The sequence below is a fragment of the Schistocerca americana genome, chromosome 3 (assembly GCF_021461395.2).
Source record: "Schistocerca americana isolate TAMUIC-IGC-003095 chromosome 3, iqSchAmer2.1, whole genome shotgun sequence".
NCBI lineage: Eukaryota > Metazoa > Arthropoda > Insecta > Orthoptera > Acrididae > Schistocerca > Schistocerca americana.
Window position 1 is genome coordinate 871142320 of NC_060121.1, and position 19217 is coordinate 871161536.

At 37.0% G+C, this 19217-nt stretch overlaps 1 protein-coding gene across 1 annotated transcript in view; it reads right to left on the reverse strand.

The window, feature by feature from the left end:
• Positions 1 to 878: 878 nt before the first annotated feature.
• LOC124606770 (aspartate aminotransferase, cytoplasmic-like) overlaps positions 879 to 19217 on the reverse strand; it is an 88128-nt gene continuing 69789 nt past the window's right edge. Inside the window, exons 5-8 of the mRNA XM_047138824.1 lie at positions 19024 to 19174; positions 18772 to 18937; positions 18539 to 18681; positions 879 to 1133 (exon numbers count right to left, since the gene is read on the reverse strand). Coding sequence (XP_046994780.1) covers positions 991 to 1133; positions 18539 to 18681; positions 18772 to 18937; positions 19024 to 19174 — 603 coding nt within the window. The 3' untranslated portion in view covers positions 879 to 990. The remainder of the gene's footprint in view (positions 1134 to 18538; positions 18682 to 18771; positions 18938 to 19023; positions 19175 to 19217) is intronic.

The window sequence follows — 19217 nt, forward strand, 5'->3', positions numbered from 1 at the left end:
GAGCATGTTAACACAGCAAACATAAGATTTACTTAACTTGTATTGCTCCAAGCAAATGAAGACTCATTACAGATGTTGCAGCAAGAAATGAAGTCCAGCTCTCAGTGTCAACAAGGGGAAGGCTCTCTGAACTAAGCATGAACAAAGGTGTCAGAGCCATGGCAAGGTGTCACAGACATAACATCACATAGCAAAGAGGCTTCAAGTGGGAGTGGAGTGAGTGGCTGCCACTGGCTATCCTATATCACAGTGACAGAGGACGATCATGGTACAGAACCACAAGAGGCATAGCTCAGCAGGCACTCTCCACTGGGTCTGCCAGATACTGCATGACCGCTATTGAGATGTGAGGGGAATCTTGCAATTCCGTTGCCAACTTTGATGGTCATGGTGTGGTATTGATATGTGACACCACAGTTGTATTGTGATTATGCATACAGGAGCTTGCTTGTTGTGGCAGAAAGTCAGTATTGATGATAATATCAACCTCTCACCTTCCATGTCCATTGCCTGTCAGCCACAGAATTAACCTCTGTTCAATACAAACACTGAGTGTCATCAGAAGTCAGCCACCATCCAGCATTCCAGTACTCTCCATCACACCACAAATGTGACTATGTAACAGCTGAATGCATTATCTGAAGATCACTCTGAAAAGGGTTGTAAAGTAATAACAGAAATAAACAAATCTTTCATAGGTGACTGGTCAGTGTTATCTGTATTTATATTAAATTAATACATACTCACAGTGTTCCATAACGTCCACAATGAACAAGTTTAATTCATGAGTGAAGTTCTATACCTGGTTTCCCAGTGACCCAAAATGATATGAAGGAGTGAGTAGTGTTATTGGTTATGCAGTAGAATTATAGAGGCTGTACATTTCATTGATACTTTATTAAAATTTCATTTATGTTGTATAATTATTTTCATACTTTCTGGAAGTAGTATATCTACAAAGAGTTTCATTTAATGTATAATTCTTGAGAGTTATTGAGACATATTTCTGATAGCATCATTAAATGCCTTTGCAACATAACTGACATTGTGTGTGTTTATACCACACATATTTGCTCTCCCACTCCGCATAAGATAAACGTGCCATTTATCCTTCAGGTAGTCAACTTGCTGGGCTGCAATAAAGCAAAATATTTTACCTTCATCTGTTAAGAACAATATTATTTTTATTAGTAACAGATACGCGCTCAGAAGAGAAGAAGAAGAAGAAGAAGAAGAAGAAAATGCATGATGAAGGAATTATCAAAATGGGATCGAAATCGATAGATGTGATGTACATGTACAGACAAACAAATTATCACACTTTCAGAAAAAAGTTGATTATTTATTCAAGAGAGAGCTTCACAAATTAAGCAGGTCATTAATGTATTGTTCCACCTCCGACCCTTATGCAAGCAGTTATTCAGCTTGGCACTGATTGATAGGGTTCTCGGGATATCATACCAAATTCTGTCCAGTTCATGCATTGCATCATAAAATCCTGAGCTGATTTGAGGGCCCTATCCATTATGCTCCAAATGTTCTCAATTGGGGAGTGATACCATGACCTTGCTGGACAAGTTCGGATTTGGCAACCACAAAGACAAGCAGCAGAAACTCACGCTGCGTGCAGGCAGGCATTATATTGCATGATTTGCCATGAAGAACAGGGTGCAGACTACCATCAATGTACCACTGTGCTGTAAAGTTGCTAGATGACAACCAAAGGGGTCTTGCTATGAAATGAAATGGTACCACAGACTATCATTCCTAATTGTCAGGCCATATGTTTGGTGACAGTCAGATCGGTATATCACTGCTGTCTGGACCATGTCCAGACACATCTTCACTGATCATTGGGCTTCAGTTTGAAGTGGGACATATCACTGAAGACAAATCTACCCCATTCAATAATGTTTGAGCACAAATGTGCCCAACACTACTGCAAATGGGCTTGTTGGTATACAGAGATGTTACATAGATGATAATGTTAAACCTGGTGTCTTGAGTGCCTCTCTGACAATTGCTCGGTCCTCTTGTTGTGTCATCTCTCTTGTCTGAACACTTGGTTTTTGATGCTCTGTTTAGCTACGGTTCACCCACTCCTGCCAACACAATCAAACAGTGGTATCATCCCTATTCAAATGTTGAACAGTTTGCAGGTTACTCCATTTGGGTTTTTTGAGCCCACCATATTTCCTCTTTCAAATGCTGATATGCATATATTATTCACATGCCTGTGTGCAAGGTGTAGTTACTGTCCAACTGAGTGAATGGAATGAAATTCCTGAAGGCTTTATGCCCTGCTCTGAAAATGTCCACTGCTTGCTATCCTTGCCAGCTGCACAGTGAAACTGCACTGCAGCATCATACATTCATCCAATGGCTGTCACAGATTACAATTTTACATTTTGAGTTGACACATGTATGAATATCAATTTGTGACCAATTTGCATAACCCCTTCATGGTGCATGCTGTTAGTGTGTGCAATGCCACACTCAGTACCAACATATAAAGTATAAAACTTAAGCCATACAGACTGTTGAATCCATATGGACAGATACTTTAAAGAATGGACTGAAGATGTTTTGATGTTCACTTTTAACTGACATGCTTCAGCAGTTATGTGTCCATTAGTTACACCATATGTTCACTAACACATAATGGTGTGGAATTTGTGATTATGACAAAGAGAGTTTTCTAAATTGGCACTCAATGTACTGACTGCTGTCTGACATAAAAGATTCTGCAGAAGTTACAGCAGATTTGGTATATGACATGGTTGTTTACATAGGTGGCTCCACTTCCGATGGGATGTTATAATGCCTTTGACAGAAAATGAACACTAATAATGATACAAACACAGTCAAAGAGATAAAAAAATAGTAGGAAAGTAGTAGAAAAGTAATTATGATGATATGCATGCTGAAACTAGTGAAATCAGCCATATCAGCTATTGAAATCTAATTACTACTTCATTTTGCAAAGTGAAATAATGTTATAATTTTATGTCATTGCTATCAGTTTAGGGAATATGCAGGTGTATATAATGCTCACTCTTTTCTGAGTGACAATGTAGTGCACTAAAAAAGTGTACTTCATCACAGAGTCTTTAGGAACTTACACTTACTTCATTCCAGTTCATAAGACAATAGCTACTACAAATCAACAAATGTTCATCTATGAGCTACCAATTTGCTGTGGGGAAAGAGAAGAGTAGAGCAAACTGGACAGATGTTGGCAGTTTGAACATCTAATATACTGCTCCTGCCTTATTTATATATCTATGAAGCGCTAATCTTCACAAAAGGAATCATGTTAAAAGTAGAAATTATACTTAAACATAGCTATGATTTTCACATTTACGATTCTAGGCAGAAGCATAAGGTACATCTCCATGTAGTAAGTATAAGCATTTGTGAAGAAGGAGTAATTCATAATGGCACTATGCTGTGTAACCACATGCCATCCTATTTCAAACAGATACCAACGTTACATATGTTTAAAGTGAAACTGAAATAGTAATTGCTTGACTACTGTTTCTGCTCTGTTTCTGATTTTTTGGAATACCATACAAATTTGTATAATGGATCATACATTCTTAAGCACACTTATTGTGTACAATCATTTTATATGTATTTATAAATATGTTACCAATATGCAACATTTACTGAAATATCATTTCAGATTCAGAGTAAATATAAATTGCATTTACAATCTGAAACCTGGCTTGCACTGTGTCACATGTGCAGACTATGCACCAAACTATGGATTATGGGACCAATAAAGAATACAAGCACAAATACCAATATAAATGACGAGCATAGGAAAGGAGATGCAACAGAGTCAATTCCGGTTCACATTGGTTTGTAGAGGAGATTTGAATCCTTTAATCCCGCTATGTTACAAGTCTATGCTGTGAAGCAAGTCCTCAGAACAGAAATCAAAGATAGTTTACTATATCAGCTGTTTGAATACAGGGATTGTGAAAATAGCTGCTAAAATGTACTTCATTGTGGAATCATATTAATAAAAACTGTATAATTTATTCTAAAATGTACATTCAGCATATTCTATTCTTTTGTTTATTTTGTAGTTACTTACTATATTGTGCTACCAACATTTGCCATTTGACTTCTGTTATACGATGAAGGCCTCCTCTAGATGCTTCTGTACATTACAGTCATTGGCAAATGTATCCATGACCTTCTTGTAGGCTTCCTGGTGACATTCACCCACCTCCCATTTGGTCATCACCTTAGTCCTTTCTTATCACTTGGAGTTTAGTGAAGATTGTCTTTGGCCAACCTACCACTCATTTATCTGGTGGCAACATGTTTCACTAACTACCATTTAATTTTCATTATAGTCATAAATACATATTTCCCCTCAGTCTGTTCTCAGATCCATTTGTTTGCTTTCTTGTACCTCTGACTCATTCCCACCACCCATATCTCTAAATTAATGACTCTATTTTAATTTGAACACCATATTGCTTCCCCCAGTAAAATATGATAATACACACTGATTGTAAACTTTTCTTTTCAGACATATCAGAAACTTAGTTACTGAAACCTATTTATTTTATCAAAAGCACTCTAGGCTAATTTTACCCTGGTGTTTATTTATTTTCCCACTCAACCAGATGCTGTTTTCAATTCTCTTTGTAACACCATAGCTCTAATGCTCTACTGATTTATTTTGCCTTTTGTTTTATTTAATGTTACATCATTGAGCTTCTGTAAATGTGTTTGATTGAATTGATAACACAAAATTGTATACTCCTTTCTTTGTAAAAACTTTTATGTCTTTTAGAGAGTAGGAAGTGTAATCTTTGTAATATGTACAGTATGAGCAAATTATATGTTTTGTCTTTGTCACATAATCTCTTTGGTTATCTTTAAAATTAAATAATTTTTTGTAGAAATGTCAATATGAGCAAATGTTTTGTTTTATTTAATATGTTTGGTTGCTGTTATGTAAACTGCTGATCTTCACTTAGGGTTCTTAGTTATTTTGTATGTAAAAGATGGTGTGGTTCCCCTCCAGAATGGAACTTAGTAGCACGCGCATAATGTGGCTGGCCTAGGTAGAAATGGTGGAATTGAGAGTCAGTTGGGGATGAGCTACCAAACTGTCAACAGCTCATGTAAAAGTTGTATATTGTGCTGGTGCCGAGAGAGGCTTTCTGTGCCATTTTACAATGCCTCAGATGGATGGATAAAGAGCTGGAACTATTCTGGAACTGATATCTATCATTGCCACCAAGAAATGACAGAGTCCAGCAATTCTATCCATAAATCCACCTACCAACATGCAATCGTCACCACATTTCGCAATCACTGAAATGGAACCAAGGAATAGTAGAAATGTATGGTGAAGGATCAGCATTGGATGTTTTAGTGTGCGCAAATATAAGGTAACTTATACTCGAACCCTTATATCTACCTCGATTTTTTTTATCGCTAGTCACACAACCACTTAGGGTCCTTCCCATGTCAAAAATGCTTACCGAGTGTCCATATTGTGAAAATAGGAAAGCCAGTGTTTTACTAATTAATACCACTTGAACATAGTAAAAAGAAAGTTAAAGTTAATGTGGCAAGAGAGTGAGCTAAAGTACATGATTCTTGCTGAACATAATTTTTGTATTAAAACTGCTTATTAATATGTTGTTGCCAACTTCAAAATTAAAAGTTCTTAAAACTGAGGCTTATAAAGTTTTGCTTAGTAAATGATCACATTGCTGCGTGTTGTAAATCGCAAAAGGTGAGTCAGTATCTCACAAATATGTCAATTTTGTGTCTCACTGTAGTAAAAGTTGAAAACTGCAATTGTGGAAAGTTATATACTCATGCTTGCTAATCACTTGTTTCTCTTACGTATTGAAAGTGTATATTAATAGTGTAATAGGATCCACAGTGTATCCTTTATGTTCATGATAAATAACAATTAATAGAAAGACCACTATCTATGAAAATGGTAACTTCTTTATTCAAAAGACAGTGAGAAGTAATTTGTTAGTGAACTCCATTTATTTTTCATTCTAAGTAGAAAGGTGTTAGTAGTGAGAGACTAAATCTATGCACAGTTACTAAATTTGCTGTGAACCATATCCATATTTCATGTCAGATAGGAATTTGTTTGAAATGTAATACTAAACCTATGTCCAATTTACGATTCTACAGTGAATATTAAGAGTAAAGTTATTGAGACCATTCAGTTTGACTAAGTCCTCAAGATAATAGTGTGTTTTGCTATCTGTTATATTTATGCAAATAGTTTGTTCTGATCTGTTAGCTCCAACCTTAACGTGAACATACTGTATTCATGTGCCAAGGTTCATTGCACTCGAGGGTGGCAGAGTATAGGTTGTGTTTGTCCGTTAAAGTTACTCATACCTATTTTCTTGAACAAGAATGTCAATCATTCTCATGCCTAATTAGGCTGGCAACCATTTTCTTTATTTTTTGAACGGTGTAGATAGAAAAAATATTGTTTGTTACTGTTTAAATATTTACGTAATTCTGACTTTCACTTCTGATAAGCCACCTCCGTTAGATATATCACAGTCAACACAACTAAATTCCTTTCAGAGGGTAATACTGCTCTGCTTCTTTATACTGTAATTGCTTTAATAAAAATAATTTCATTATACGAACTGCATCCAACTTAGAGGTTATGGTATAGTAGTAGCAGACAGTAGTGTTATATCTTGGATACGGAAACTGATCAACTGGTACTATGAATTCATTGCTAATCAGTACTATTTTCTTTTCAGTGTAATTGCTGTATACTTTTTTATTTTTTTTATTTATTTATTTATTGTTCCGTGGGACCACATTTAGGAAAAGTCTCCATGGTCATGGAACGAGTCAATACATAAAATTATAACACGATTGTAGAAACAGATAAAATGAAATATAAGAAACATATTCAGGCGACAAGTCGTTAGTTTAAATAAAGAAAATCAAGAATGTAACACTGGAATTTGCTTAATTTTTTAGCTCTTCCAGGAGCTCCTCGACAGAATAGAAGGAGTGAGCCATGAGGAAACTCTTCAGTTTAGACTTAAAAGTGTTTGGGCTACTGCTAAGATTTTTGAGTTCTTGTGGTAGCTTATTGAAAATGGATGCAGCAGAATACTGCACTCCTTTCTGCACAAGAGTCAAGGAAGTGCATTCCACATGCAGATTTGATTTCTGCCTAGTATTAACTGAGTGAAAGCTGCTAACTCTTGGGAATAAGCTAATATTGCTAACAACAAACGACATTAAAGAAAATACATACTGTGAGGGCAATGTCAAAATTCCCAGACTATTGAATAGGGGTCGACAAGAGGTTTTCGAACTTACACCATACATAGCTCGAACAGCCCGTTTTTGAGCCAAAAATACCCTTTTTGAATCAGAAGAATTACCCCAAAAAATAATACCATATGACATAAGCGTATGAAAATATGCAAAGTATACTACTTTTCGTGTTGAAATGTCACTTATTTCAGATACTGTGTTATTTCAATTATACTCAGGATTACTTTCAAACTTACTCCGCAAACTTCTTCCAGTAGCTATTGAAGTTTATCTACTTTAGAGGTGAATAGTTTAATCACTGTAGTTGATCTATTCTTCATGAGAGAGCGGCAAGTGTATTGTGTGGTGTAAACATACCACATTTGATAAAGCAATGTGTTCCACAGTGTCTGTCTAGCTGACAAATCATAATTGTCACAGTAAAAGTGCTTGCTATTAGTCAGTTTGTTTAGAAAAGTACAGTGTTATTGTTTGTGGATGTATGCTAGCCTTCATGGATGCTGTGCATCTCCAAGGTGGACAATGACAGCAGTTTTGGTATGCATTCCAGTACTTTCTGGATGGGTAGTTATTCTTTGCATGAGGTACTGGTTCAGAGAAGCAGAATGTGCCATCATGAAAATAGGCAAGTCACAACAGTTTGAGTGTGGTCTCAGCTCTCTGAGACTGTAGACGTGTGTGCAAGTTGCATTTATGTGTGTGTGTGTGTGTGTGTGTGTGTGTGTGTGTGTGTGTGTAGCAACTTTCCTTCTCTGGTATTGTCACAACAATTTTTCTTACATCAGGTGGATGGCATGCTTACATGCCATTGTAGGATGCTAAAATCACATTGCCTCCCTGCATGTGACTGATTGTCTAATGCATCTTTTTAAGCAGTTGCAGTCAGAGCTCTTCTGAACAAAGGTGGAAGAACAACTCAAAAATTTGGAGTCTCTTTTTCAAATTTTAACTGAGAAAGGGCTCAAGTGTAATTTGCAGAAATGCTCATTTTTCAATACTGAAACAGAATATTTAGGTCATGCCACTGATGTCTGCAGCACTCATCCCTCAGCTAAGCACCTAGAGGCCATACAGTGATTACCTTTTCCTGCAAAGCAGCAACTCCAACTACAATATCGGCGACATCATTCTCCACCACACCCAGCTCACTGCTGACAGCTATGCAAGAGATGCACTTTTAAACCTTCCACCAGCACACCACTGAGTGAGCAACACTCTTCCATTTCTCACAGTTTCTGATGAGGGGTTGCCATGCATGTGCCACAAGCGGACGCTAAAATTATGTGGCCTTACTGTGTGCATCTATGATTGGCCTTCACATCTTTTTAAGCAGCTACACTCAGAGCTTTGCCCTGAGATTCACTGTATTGATAATCTTATCAACATTAGTATGGAAGACAGCATTGAGAGCAATGCATCAATGTACCATGTCACTAGTAAACTTTACTATTTGTCAGTGACTCCTATAAGTGCTATAAGTGTACTGACATTCAAAATCATTACTACTATGAAGAAAAGTTGTATTGTCAGCAATTAGCATGTATAGGACTTAATAAATGATGGGAGGTCATTATAAGAAGCAAAAAGTGGCCCTGTACAGATCCCTGTGGAATACCTACCTTGTTCTGTACTGGGCGTGTCTCTGCCAACACACAAAACCTGCTTATGATTCTTTCAATACTAATTTACAGTCAAGAGATTCGCTTAGATCACAAAAAAAGTCTTGAGGAAAATCTTTATCCTGGAATACTCGAAGCAGGTATTTGGCTACAGAGTCAATAACATCAACAGTTGACGAGTTTTTTCTAAAACCATATTGTGACCCACTAATTATTCATAGATTTTCAAATTATACAGACAACTGTTGATAAATTACACATTACAGTACTTTCTAAAAAAAACTAGGACAATGGAAATTGGTCTGTAGCTTGAAGGTGAGTCTATATCTACTTTTTTATATTTTGGAACTACCCTCCAACATTAGGAAAATATCCTTCGGATATACATTTTTTTATACAGTACCTTAAAAGATACAACACACTCTATTACTTTCTATAGTATGCTGTAAGATATGTCATTTATATTTACATTGTCCGATAATTTCAGCTGCTTTACTATTTTTAGGACAAAACCAGGTGAGAAATCAGAGAAGCTAAACATTAACTGATCAGCCAGAACATTATGACCACCAACCTACTATCTACATAAACCCATCCAGGTTATAGCAACATCATCTAACAAGGAATGACTACTAGTCAGATGCATGCATGGTGCATGAAGTATAAGGGGACATTCTGTCCATGTGTAGAATGGGAAAGGCATGCAATCTGTCTGAGTTTGACCAAGGGTAGATTGTGGTGGCCAGAGGCTTGGCATGAGCATTTCAGAAACTGCATGACTTGTCGGGTATTCAAGAAGTGCTGTGATGACTGTCTTCAACATGTGGTGAGACCAAGGTAAAACCACGTCCAAACTTCATGGAATTTGACAGCCACCCCTATTACAGATATCAGATGTCATAGGCAGGGCAAACTGGCAAAACAGGACAGGTAGTAAACTGTGGTGGAACTAACATCAGACTTTAATGCTGGGCAGAGTACAAGTGTGTCTGAATACATGGTGCACCAAGCACTCCTAATGATGGGCCTTCACAGCAGACAACCCACGGATGTGCCAACATTAACATCATGACATCGGCAACTACAAGTGAAATGGGCACGTGACCATTGGTACTGGATGTTGGCGCAGTGGCAGAGTGTTGCATGGTCTGATGATTCCTGATACCTTCTTCATCATGTGATGGGATGATGTGAATCTGTGGTCCTCTGGAGGAACAGCTCCTTGTCACCTGTACTGCAGGATGGAGACAAGCTGGCTGTGACTCCATTATGCTGTGGGGAACATTCATGTGAGCATCCATGGGTCCAGTGGAGCTTATGCAAGGCACCATGATGGCCAAGGAGTGTTGAACACTGGTTGCAGACCATATATACCTCTTCATGCAGTGGCAGTGGCATTTTTCAACAAGATAATGCACCATGTCACAAGGCCAGGAGTGTGATGGAGTAGTTAAGGAACACAGTGGTGAGCTCAAATCGATGTGCCACACTGTAGATGTTTAAGGTTGCTAAGCAACTGTAGAGAGGTTACATTACCTAAATAAGACTGTTTCAGGAGCTTAAGTGGAGCATTGCAGGATGTTAGCATTAAGTCTTTGAGGATTGGAAGAATGTTAAGGGAAAATGTGCCCTGATACATTACTATTTCTTAATTTCCTAAAAGCATTTGACTCAGTAACACATCTACCCTTATTATCAAAAGTACAATCTTCTGGGGTATCAAGCAAAACTCGTGACTGGAATGAGGATTTCTTGATATGGAAATTGTCTTGGATGCAGAGCCATCGACAGATGTAGAAGTAACTTTGGGTGTTCCCCAGGAAAGTGTATTAGGATCCTTACTGTTCACACTGTATATTAGCAACCTTGTGGACAATTTTAATAGTAATCTCAGACTTTTTGCAGATGATGCAGTTGTTTGTAATGAATTACTGTTTGAAAGAAGCTGCATAAACATTCAGTCAGATCTTGGTAACATTTCAAAGTAGAGCAAGATTGACAAGTTGCTTTAAATGTTCAGAAATGTAAAACTGTGCACTTCACAAAATGAAAAAAACATAGTATCCTTTGATTATAGTACCAATGAGTCGCAGTTGGAATTGGTCAACTCATACAAATATCTGGGTGTAACACTTCATGTGGATATGAAATGGAATGATCACATAGACTCAGTAATGGGTAAAGCAGGTTACAGACTTGAGTCTACTAGTAGAATACTGTGACTTATTCTAGAGTACTGTTCAAGTCCATACAGGACTAATGGTGGATATTGAACATATGCAGAGAAGGGCAGCATGAATGGTCACAGGTTCATTTGTTCTGTGGAAGAGTGTCACAGAGATGCTGAAGAAATTGAACTGACAGTCTCTAGGCGATATATGTAAACCTACATGCAACATTTCGAAAACTGGTTTTAAATGATAATATTTGGAACGTACTACAACTTCCTACATATCACTCCTATAGAGATCATGAAAACAAGATTAGGTTGATTACAGCACATATGGAGGAATTTACACAATCATTCTTCCCATGTTCCATATGTGAATGGTACTGGTAAAGTGGTACGCACCCTATGTAATGCACTTCACAGTGGTTTGCAGAGTACAGAGGCAAATGTACTCATAGATGTAGCTATTTAGAGCCACAGCAGCATAATGTTCTTGCAATAAGCAAAAATCAACTTGGGTCACGTTCAATGGAACACAGATGAGTACACTTAAGAGACAGCAGATGGGAAATCTCAGTAATCCGGTAGTGATTCTAAGTAAAATAGTAACAATTTATCTCAAGGTATAGGGATAGAGAGATAAGTGCTGTATAATATTAAACAGGATACTGTACCCTTATATAAAAATCATGTAATGAATAGGATAGGTGTACCAAAGCAAGGAGGACCTACACCTAAAGGGGGATGAAAAAGATTATACATATAATCTGATAAGCCTCCTTGTTTCACAACTTTGGAGAAAGCCTCCACACTAGCAGTATTCTACATCTGTAGAATCTTTCAATTACACCTTGACCTCCTTTCTCAAAAGGCCATCTTGTAGCCACGAGCAAATTTTCACAGAAACAAAGATAGAGGGGAGAGAGATAGAGAGAGGTCATTGAAAGCTTCTATAGAATAGAAATGGAATACTGTTCATTTTGAATCTACTCCAAAGTTGTGTAATAGAGGGGCTTACCTGATTTGTAGCAGGTGAATTTCTATACTGATTTACTAAATGAATAATAGTGATGAAAGCTGTTGAACTTTGTGCACTGTCCATAATGTAGGTAATAAGGATTAAAGAAGTGTATAATACAAGGCAACAAAAGATTGCTAGTTGTTCCAAAGTTGTAACACATCTTGATTGGCAGCAGCAATGAAATCAACACAATCATATGTATACTACTAACTGCACCTGTACAGTGTCCTCAATATGTTGCAAGCTGTAATGATTGTAGTCCTATCAGAACCATCACTCAGTTACTAAAATGTTCAATACCGTCTAAATTTTAGACAGACTTAGTTGATTTTCTTATGTAAATTACATAGTTTTAATCTGTGAATGTTCATATTGATTTCTGATTGTCAAAGACAATATTTCTCACAATACAGGATGCCCCACTCAAACCTCCCTGATTTCAAGGACCCAGGAGATAAAAACCACAGTAGATACGACAATGAAAAATGCGCCACATTGTAGAGCATCTCAAAGAATTTATATTCCCATGTCAGAAGTGAAAAGTATTGTCGGCAGAGTGCAGCATGGTTGCAAACTAAATGTCTGGTGTGGGGTAATGCATGACAGGATTGTTGGACCATTCTTCTTTTTGCGGAGCAAACGGTGAATGGGTCAGTGTATCTGGACATGTTGAAGCAGTTTATGTACCACCAGATACAAGACTTGCAACCTAACATCATTTTTCAACAAGATGGAGCTCCACCGCATTGGTCAATAGTGGCTCGCAGGTTGCTGGATAGGAAATTTCCCAATCGTTGGATCGGATGCGGAGGACCCATTGCCTGGCCACCATGTTCACCTGACATTACGACATTTGATTTCTTCACGTGGGGATTTCTGAAGAATTGCATGAATGCAACCAAAATGGACGATATTCCTACATAGCGACATCTTACCACTAATGCGATAGTCTGCGCCTGGTAGCTGAGTGGTCAGCACGACGGAATGTCGTACCTAACGGCCCAGTTTCAATTCCTGGCTGGGTTGGAGATTTTCTCCGCTCAGGGACTGTCTGCTGTGTTGTCTTTACCATCATCATTTTCTCCCTATCAACACACAAGTTGCTGAAGTGGCATCAACTTGAAAAACTTGCATCAGGCGAACGGTCTACCTGACAGGAGGCCCTAGCCAAATGGCATTTCCATTTGCTAACGCGATTGCAACACTAACAGAGGAAATGTTACAAGAACTTGGCAAGTAATTGAACATAGACTCAATATTCTTTGTGCTACAAATGGTTTACATGTAGAGGTGTATCGATGATAAATTCTTTGAGATGCTCTATAGAGTGGTGCATTTTTCACTGTGGTATCTACTGTGGGTTTTTTCCTGGGTCTTTGAAATCCAGGAGGTTGGAATGGGACACCCTGTATACTTATATTGTTTCTATATTGATGTATTATCAGGTATTGATCTTACACCATGGAAATTAGTAGTCATAATTTTAAAAGTAAGTGATCTGAAAAGAAGTCTACATTAGGTACAATAATTTCTATTGTTAGTGTTATATACAAACAAAATATCTGTCTCCATTTATAATTTTATTAATTTTACTATTGATAATGTAATCTATTTTATAAAAAAAAGGAAGTTTCTATTTTTCACATTTTCAAAATCTGTAACCTTTGTTACTTACCATTAGACCTGTAAATCTTCATTTTAACAATAAATTAATAAATAAAAAATTTAAACTGATAAACAGTTTCAGTAACAAAAGCTATCCTAACAGTAATTTAGTTTACTACCTGTTCTCAAAACTTCTGCAATGTATGGTTATAGCATATATAAATACAATTTCTTTGTGCCGAGCATGTTAGAGTTTTGTATTACACTTCATGAGATTAGTCCAGGCTACTCTCAGATTGCTATCAGACAGTTTTCAATGATGTTATTTGAAAGGCATCAAAATACATATTTTCTACAGTGTGTATTTGAAAAACTGTATGTAGTAATTATGGAAGCATGTGTGTTCAAATGTGAAGGGGCAAATGAACACTAATTGTGAACTGAAATCATTAATTCTTCAGCCAAAGTTAATGGTAACACCCAGGACCTCTTTGCATAGAACATTACACAGCAGCTGCAGAGATCTAGACACTGAGGCCATCTTGAAAAGATAAGTAAAGTTTCTCAACTTAATGTAATGCAATCTATGTTAAACCTAGGAAATCATTGTTAGAACATGAGAGAAATTACATAGCAGTGTTATTACAATGAAGTAATTCAACATTTTAATTGTGGAACATATAAGGTGGGGTCATTACGAAGTGTCAGTCATATTCAGAACAGTGTTCCATGTACTTGTGAGTGCATTGTATCAGAGCTAAAGGGATTCAAACATGGGAAAACAGTTGGTGCTCATATGGAGGGTGCTTCTACAACCAAGGGGGCCCAAGTGTATGGAGTTTCAAGACATACTGCATTGAAGATTTTACTGTATAGAGGAAAAGTGGAAAAACGCCATTTGCTAAGTCACAGTGCAGACAAATGTGTGTGTTGAGTGGTCATGACAGATATTCACTGAAGAGACTTGTGATGACTTTTGGAATGATTTAGAAATTTATTGAGATAACTTACAGAATCGGTAGATGTGTCAATTTTAAAGAAACAACCTCAAGTCTGTTGATTTACATATTGTATCAGGACACCATTCTGCCACCAGGAACACCAGCATAGTGCACATTTAATATGGATACTCTCACTGTTTTGGTTTCATGAAACAGACTCTGCAACAATGGTTTGGCTTAAATTTCACATCATATATGCTAAAGAACCTCAAAGTAGGCCTGTAATTTATTCTTGGCACAAGAACTTTAATGAGACAAGTTGTTCACTGTGGCAGGATAAATCACCAGGATTATTACATCAAACAGGTTAGGGAGAGTTTTTCCTGTAGTCTGCAAAAATCAATGCAATGTACATCTTGTGAGACTGGCATTCCACAAAAGACTGTTTGGCAAGATTTTTGCACTTGAAACAATGCAGATTCACAATAGCACAGCCCATTAGTGATTCTCATGGGGAATTCTGAGCAGAAATGTTGTGTTGGATAAAGGACAATAAGGCATTCCTGAACAAAATAGTCTTCAGCAATGATTCAACATTTCATATCAGTGGGATGATAAACACCCTCAGTTACAAAATATTGGACAGTGAAAATCCATATGCAACCCTGACACACATTTGTAAGATCCCCAAAGTTAATGTGTTTTGTGCCCTTAGTCAAATTGATAGTATATGGCCCTTCCATCTTCACAGATAAAACTGTCCTGCTATTTTAAAACTTCTTAATTCCATAGATCAGTGAAGGCAACTAAGATGGGATGGTTTACTACCAGCAAGACAGTGCACCACCTCATTTCATCATGGAAGTTTGAGGCTTCTTTGATAATCACTTCTCAGGTCAGTGGGTTGGCCATGAAGGGCCAATCGCATGCATACCTCGCCCCCCCAGACTTGACACAACTGGACTGCATTCTCTGAGGTTTCATAAAAGACTGTGTGTATGTTCCTACCATAACAACCAATTTAGCCGACCTGAAAAATTGAATCTATGCTGCCATCACACAAGATGCAACTGATTTTCTACAGTGAGTGTGGGAAGAAATTGATTACTGGTGGGATGTTAGCCACATTGGGACAAAGCAAGCCGGGATACTTTTACTACCCCTCCTTTTTTGTCATCTGCATCCTTAAAATTCATTTTTTCACTTCTGACTGATTACCATTAACATACAAGAATATAATCTGCATTTTCATAAAAGAGAAAGGTAGGACCTCAGTTTTAAAGAATATAACACCAGTTCTAATTTTGTGCTTAATTTTATGCATGTAATTGATTTTCTAATTTATTTTGACTATGCTTAGTTAGTGTCTTTTGTTATAGTGTGAAATCAGCAATTGTTCCACAAATTAAATTCTGTTGTTGATGTATAAACAAATAGAAATTCTGTACTAATTATAAATATTTGGAAGATGAATTACTAATAATCATAAAGTACCTTTACGGTATATTGATAATTTTTACTTATGGACCGTCTGACAGCAACTGAATAAAACACAATTTTAGTGCCAGACGCGTTTCGCATTTATTTTCTGCAAGGCATCATCAGTGGCAGGTTGCGTGGACAATTTCTTACATATTATGCTCCTGTTGCATTTTTGGTGTTGTTCTTCTTCTTATGAATGCCAATTTGTGTTTTTTTCCCCATATTCCACAGCACTATGAACTGAACGCTTCTTTTAATGCAATTACGCTCCTGTTACATTTTTGGTGTTGTTCTTCTTCTTATGAACGCCAAATTGTGTTTTTTTCCCCCACATTCCACAGCACTATGAACTGAACACTTGTTTTAATGCAATGTGTTCAGTTCATAGTGCTGTGGAATGTGGGGAAAAAAACTGCGAATTGGCGTTCATAAGAAGAAGAACAACACCAAAAATGTAACAGGAGCGTAATTGCATTAAAAGAAGCGTTCAGTTCATAGTGCTGTGGAATATGGGGAAAAAAACACAAATTGGCATTCATAAGAAGAAGAACAACACCAAAAATGCAACAGGAGCGTAATATGTAAGAAATTGTCCACGCAACCTGCCACTGATGATGCCTTGCAGAAAATAAAGGTGAAACGCGTATGGCACTAAAATTATGTTTTATTCAGTTGCTGTCAGATGGTCCATAAGTAAAAATTATCAATATACCGTAATATTACACACAACTGAGGAAGACAGGACTACAAAAGTTGAAAATCTTAAAGTATCTATTTGGCTCTATTCGAAAACATGTTAGCAAAGCCAGCCCTTCATTAATTCTAAAGTAATTAACAGTTTTGTCAAAAGTATTGTTTATGTATCTATATATGTTAATTTCATCATTTAAATAAATAATTCAGCTTAACCTTGTAGTAGAAGAAACTGTTAAAAGGAATGAATTTTTTCATGTATTCAGTTAATTTAATGAGTTAAATTTGGATTGTAAGTGTAGTTTAAGTACCTATTATTGTGAGGATATATAAGGGCCGGATTTTTTGTCCCAAGACAGTCAGTCCATGGCCAAGTTTCAGACAAGAAACCTGGGTTGATTAGAACAAGAACAATGCTTCAACTTAACTGTGAAATAACTGTTACACAATTCGGCCATGTGTTAAAACAATGACAGTGTCTGCTTCATATGTACCTTTTCATTCTTCAAGAAATCTGAATTATGTGGTTATGTTTTTTTACTGCTCATAGACATTCAACAGTAAGCTATTGTAGCAGTATGTGTATGTTTGCCTGAAAACTATTAATGAGGGCTATCGAAAGTTAAACAATAGTGCACTGGCCATATTAAATGTGTATGTGGGGGGTTGTGAAAAGTGAAAGTAAACAACTGTGAAATGCAAATGTGTCCCTGTCAGATACATTATTTACAGTAGACAGTACTGCACTTCCACCCCCTATTTTTTCAGCCAGTACGTCGACACTGAGGACAACAAACAAAGAAACAAATCAGGGAATGTCATCACAACATCACAAATAGCAGTCACATGAAACCAAAATGACACTTGACATCTTTATGTGAAACTTGAGGTTATTCGCTACGAACTAACACATCTATCAATTCTCTAAGTTATCTCAATGAATTTCTTTCTCGATCCAAAATTGTAAAGTCCTTTTTGACTCACCTTGTTTGGGGACAACAGTTGCAAAAGTCACTGCAAAACTGAATGTCAAACTCATGTACCCTGTCAACACCAAAGTAACATGAAGGAGCTCTGTGAGCAGGGAACTGGAGAATTCCAGGGCAAGCTGGAGTTCCAAAACCACTCATCAGTGATGCAAATGCTTGTATCAAGGGAAAATGCATAAAACCTGGACTATGTGGCAATGGAAGAAAGTCATTTGATCAGACAAGTCTTGTTTCACACTGTTTCCAACTTTTGTCTGAGTTTAGGTCCCAGGAGTGAAACATGGTGAGGGTTTTTTGATGGAGGGGATTTTGGCAGCCACATTGCACTATTGCATGGACATAATAAGTCACAAATTGATGGAACACAGCTTTCATTATGGAACAAGCTTCAGAATTTGTTTGTTAAGTGCATAAACTTGTAATCTATTTTTAAAATAAAAATTTAAAATAAAACCAGAGATTACCAAAGAATTCACTCAAGTGCATATAATTCTGAAGCAATTAACTTTGGTTTAGTTAGCAACTCTCATTCAGTATTTTCTGGTCAGTAAATCTATACTGAGCATTGATTGAGTTTTTATTCTGTGTGAGTTAATATCAAACTGACAAATTTTATTAAATCCCTCAATACCACACATATCTGAAAGTAAAAAAGGGCCATAGAAAGATATTGACCAGAGATAACATATTCTAAGTGAATGATGTACCTGTGAGGCCAGTGTAAGAGAACATTCCTTTATGTTCAGTTATGTGGTCCCAGTTACCTGGGGTCTTCAGCCTTTCAAGAGACAGCTTAAACTCTGATCTAATGCTCTGCAAACGTTTTGTCATGCTCTGCAAACATTCTTTCCTGAAACACATACAGAAAATGGAACACAGCTGATTTGAACTACATTATATCTGTTGACAGACACTATACATTTCCATTAAATCTACTAACCACTCTTTAGTCAGCTCTGGGTCATTAAGTATATGATCAACTACTCGAGCTCCATGAGTTGGTGGAGTCAGATACATTGCTCTGACGATAGTGTGCAAGTGAGATTGTATTTTTAATTTGTCTTGGATGTTTTTGGGTACTACTGCCAGATTTCCAACCCTTTCACCTAAAATATTGACATAAAAAAGGTATTAGGTTTTAAGAGCCATGTGTATACTATATCCTCATCTAGTGATTGTGTTTAATACATACTGTATAGCCCAAAATTTTTTGAAAATGATTGTGCACAAAACAGTTCGAAACCTCTCTCTTCAAAGTATCTAACAGGCCAAGCATCTTCATCCAAGTCCCCAGATGCAAAGCCAAGATAAGCTCCATCAAAGAAAGGGAAGAGCTTGTTCTCCTACATGAAGAAAAATGCATCATAGTTCACTTTACAATAAAAA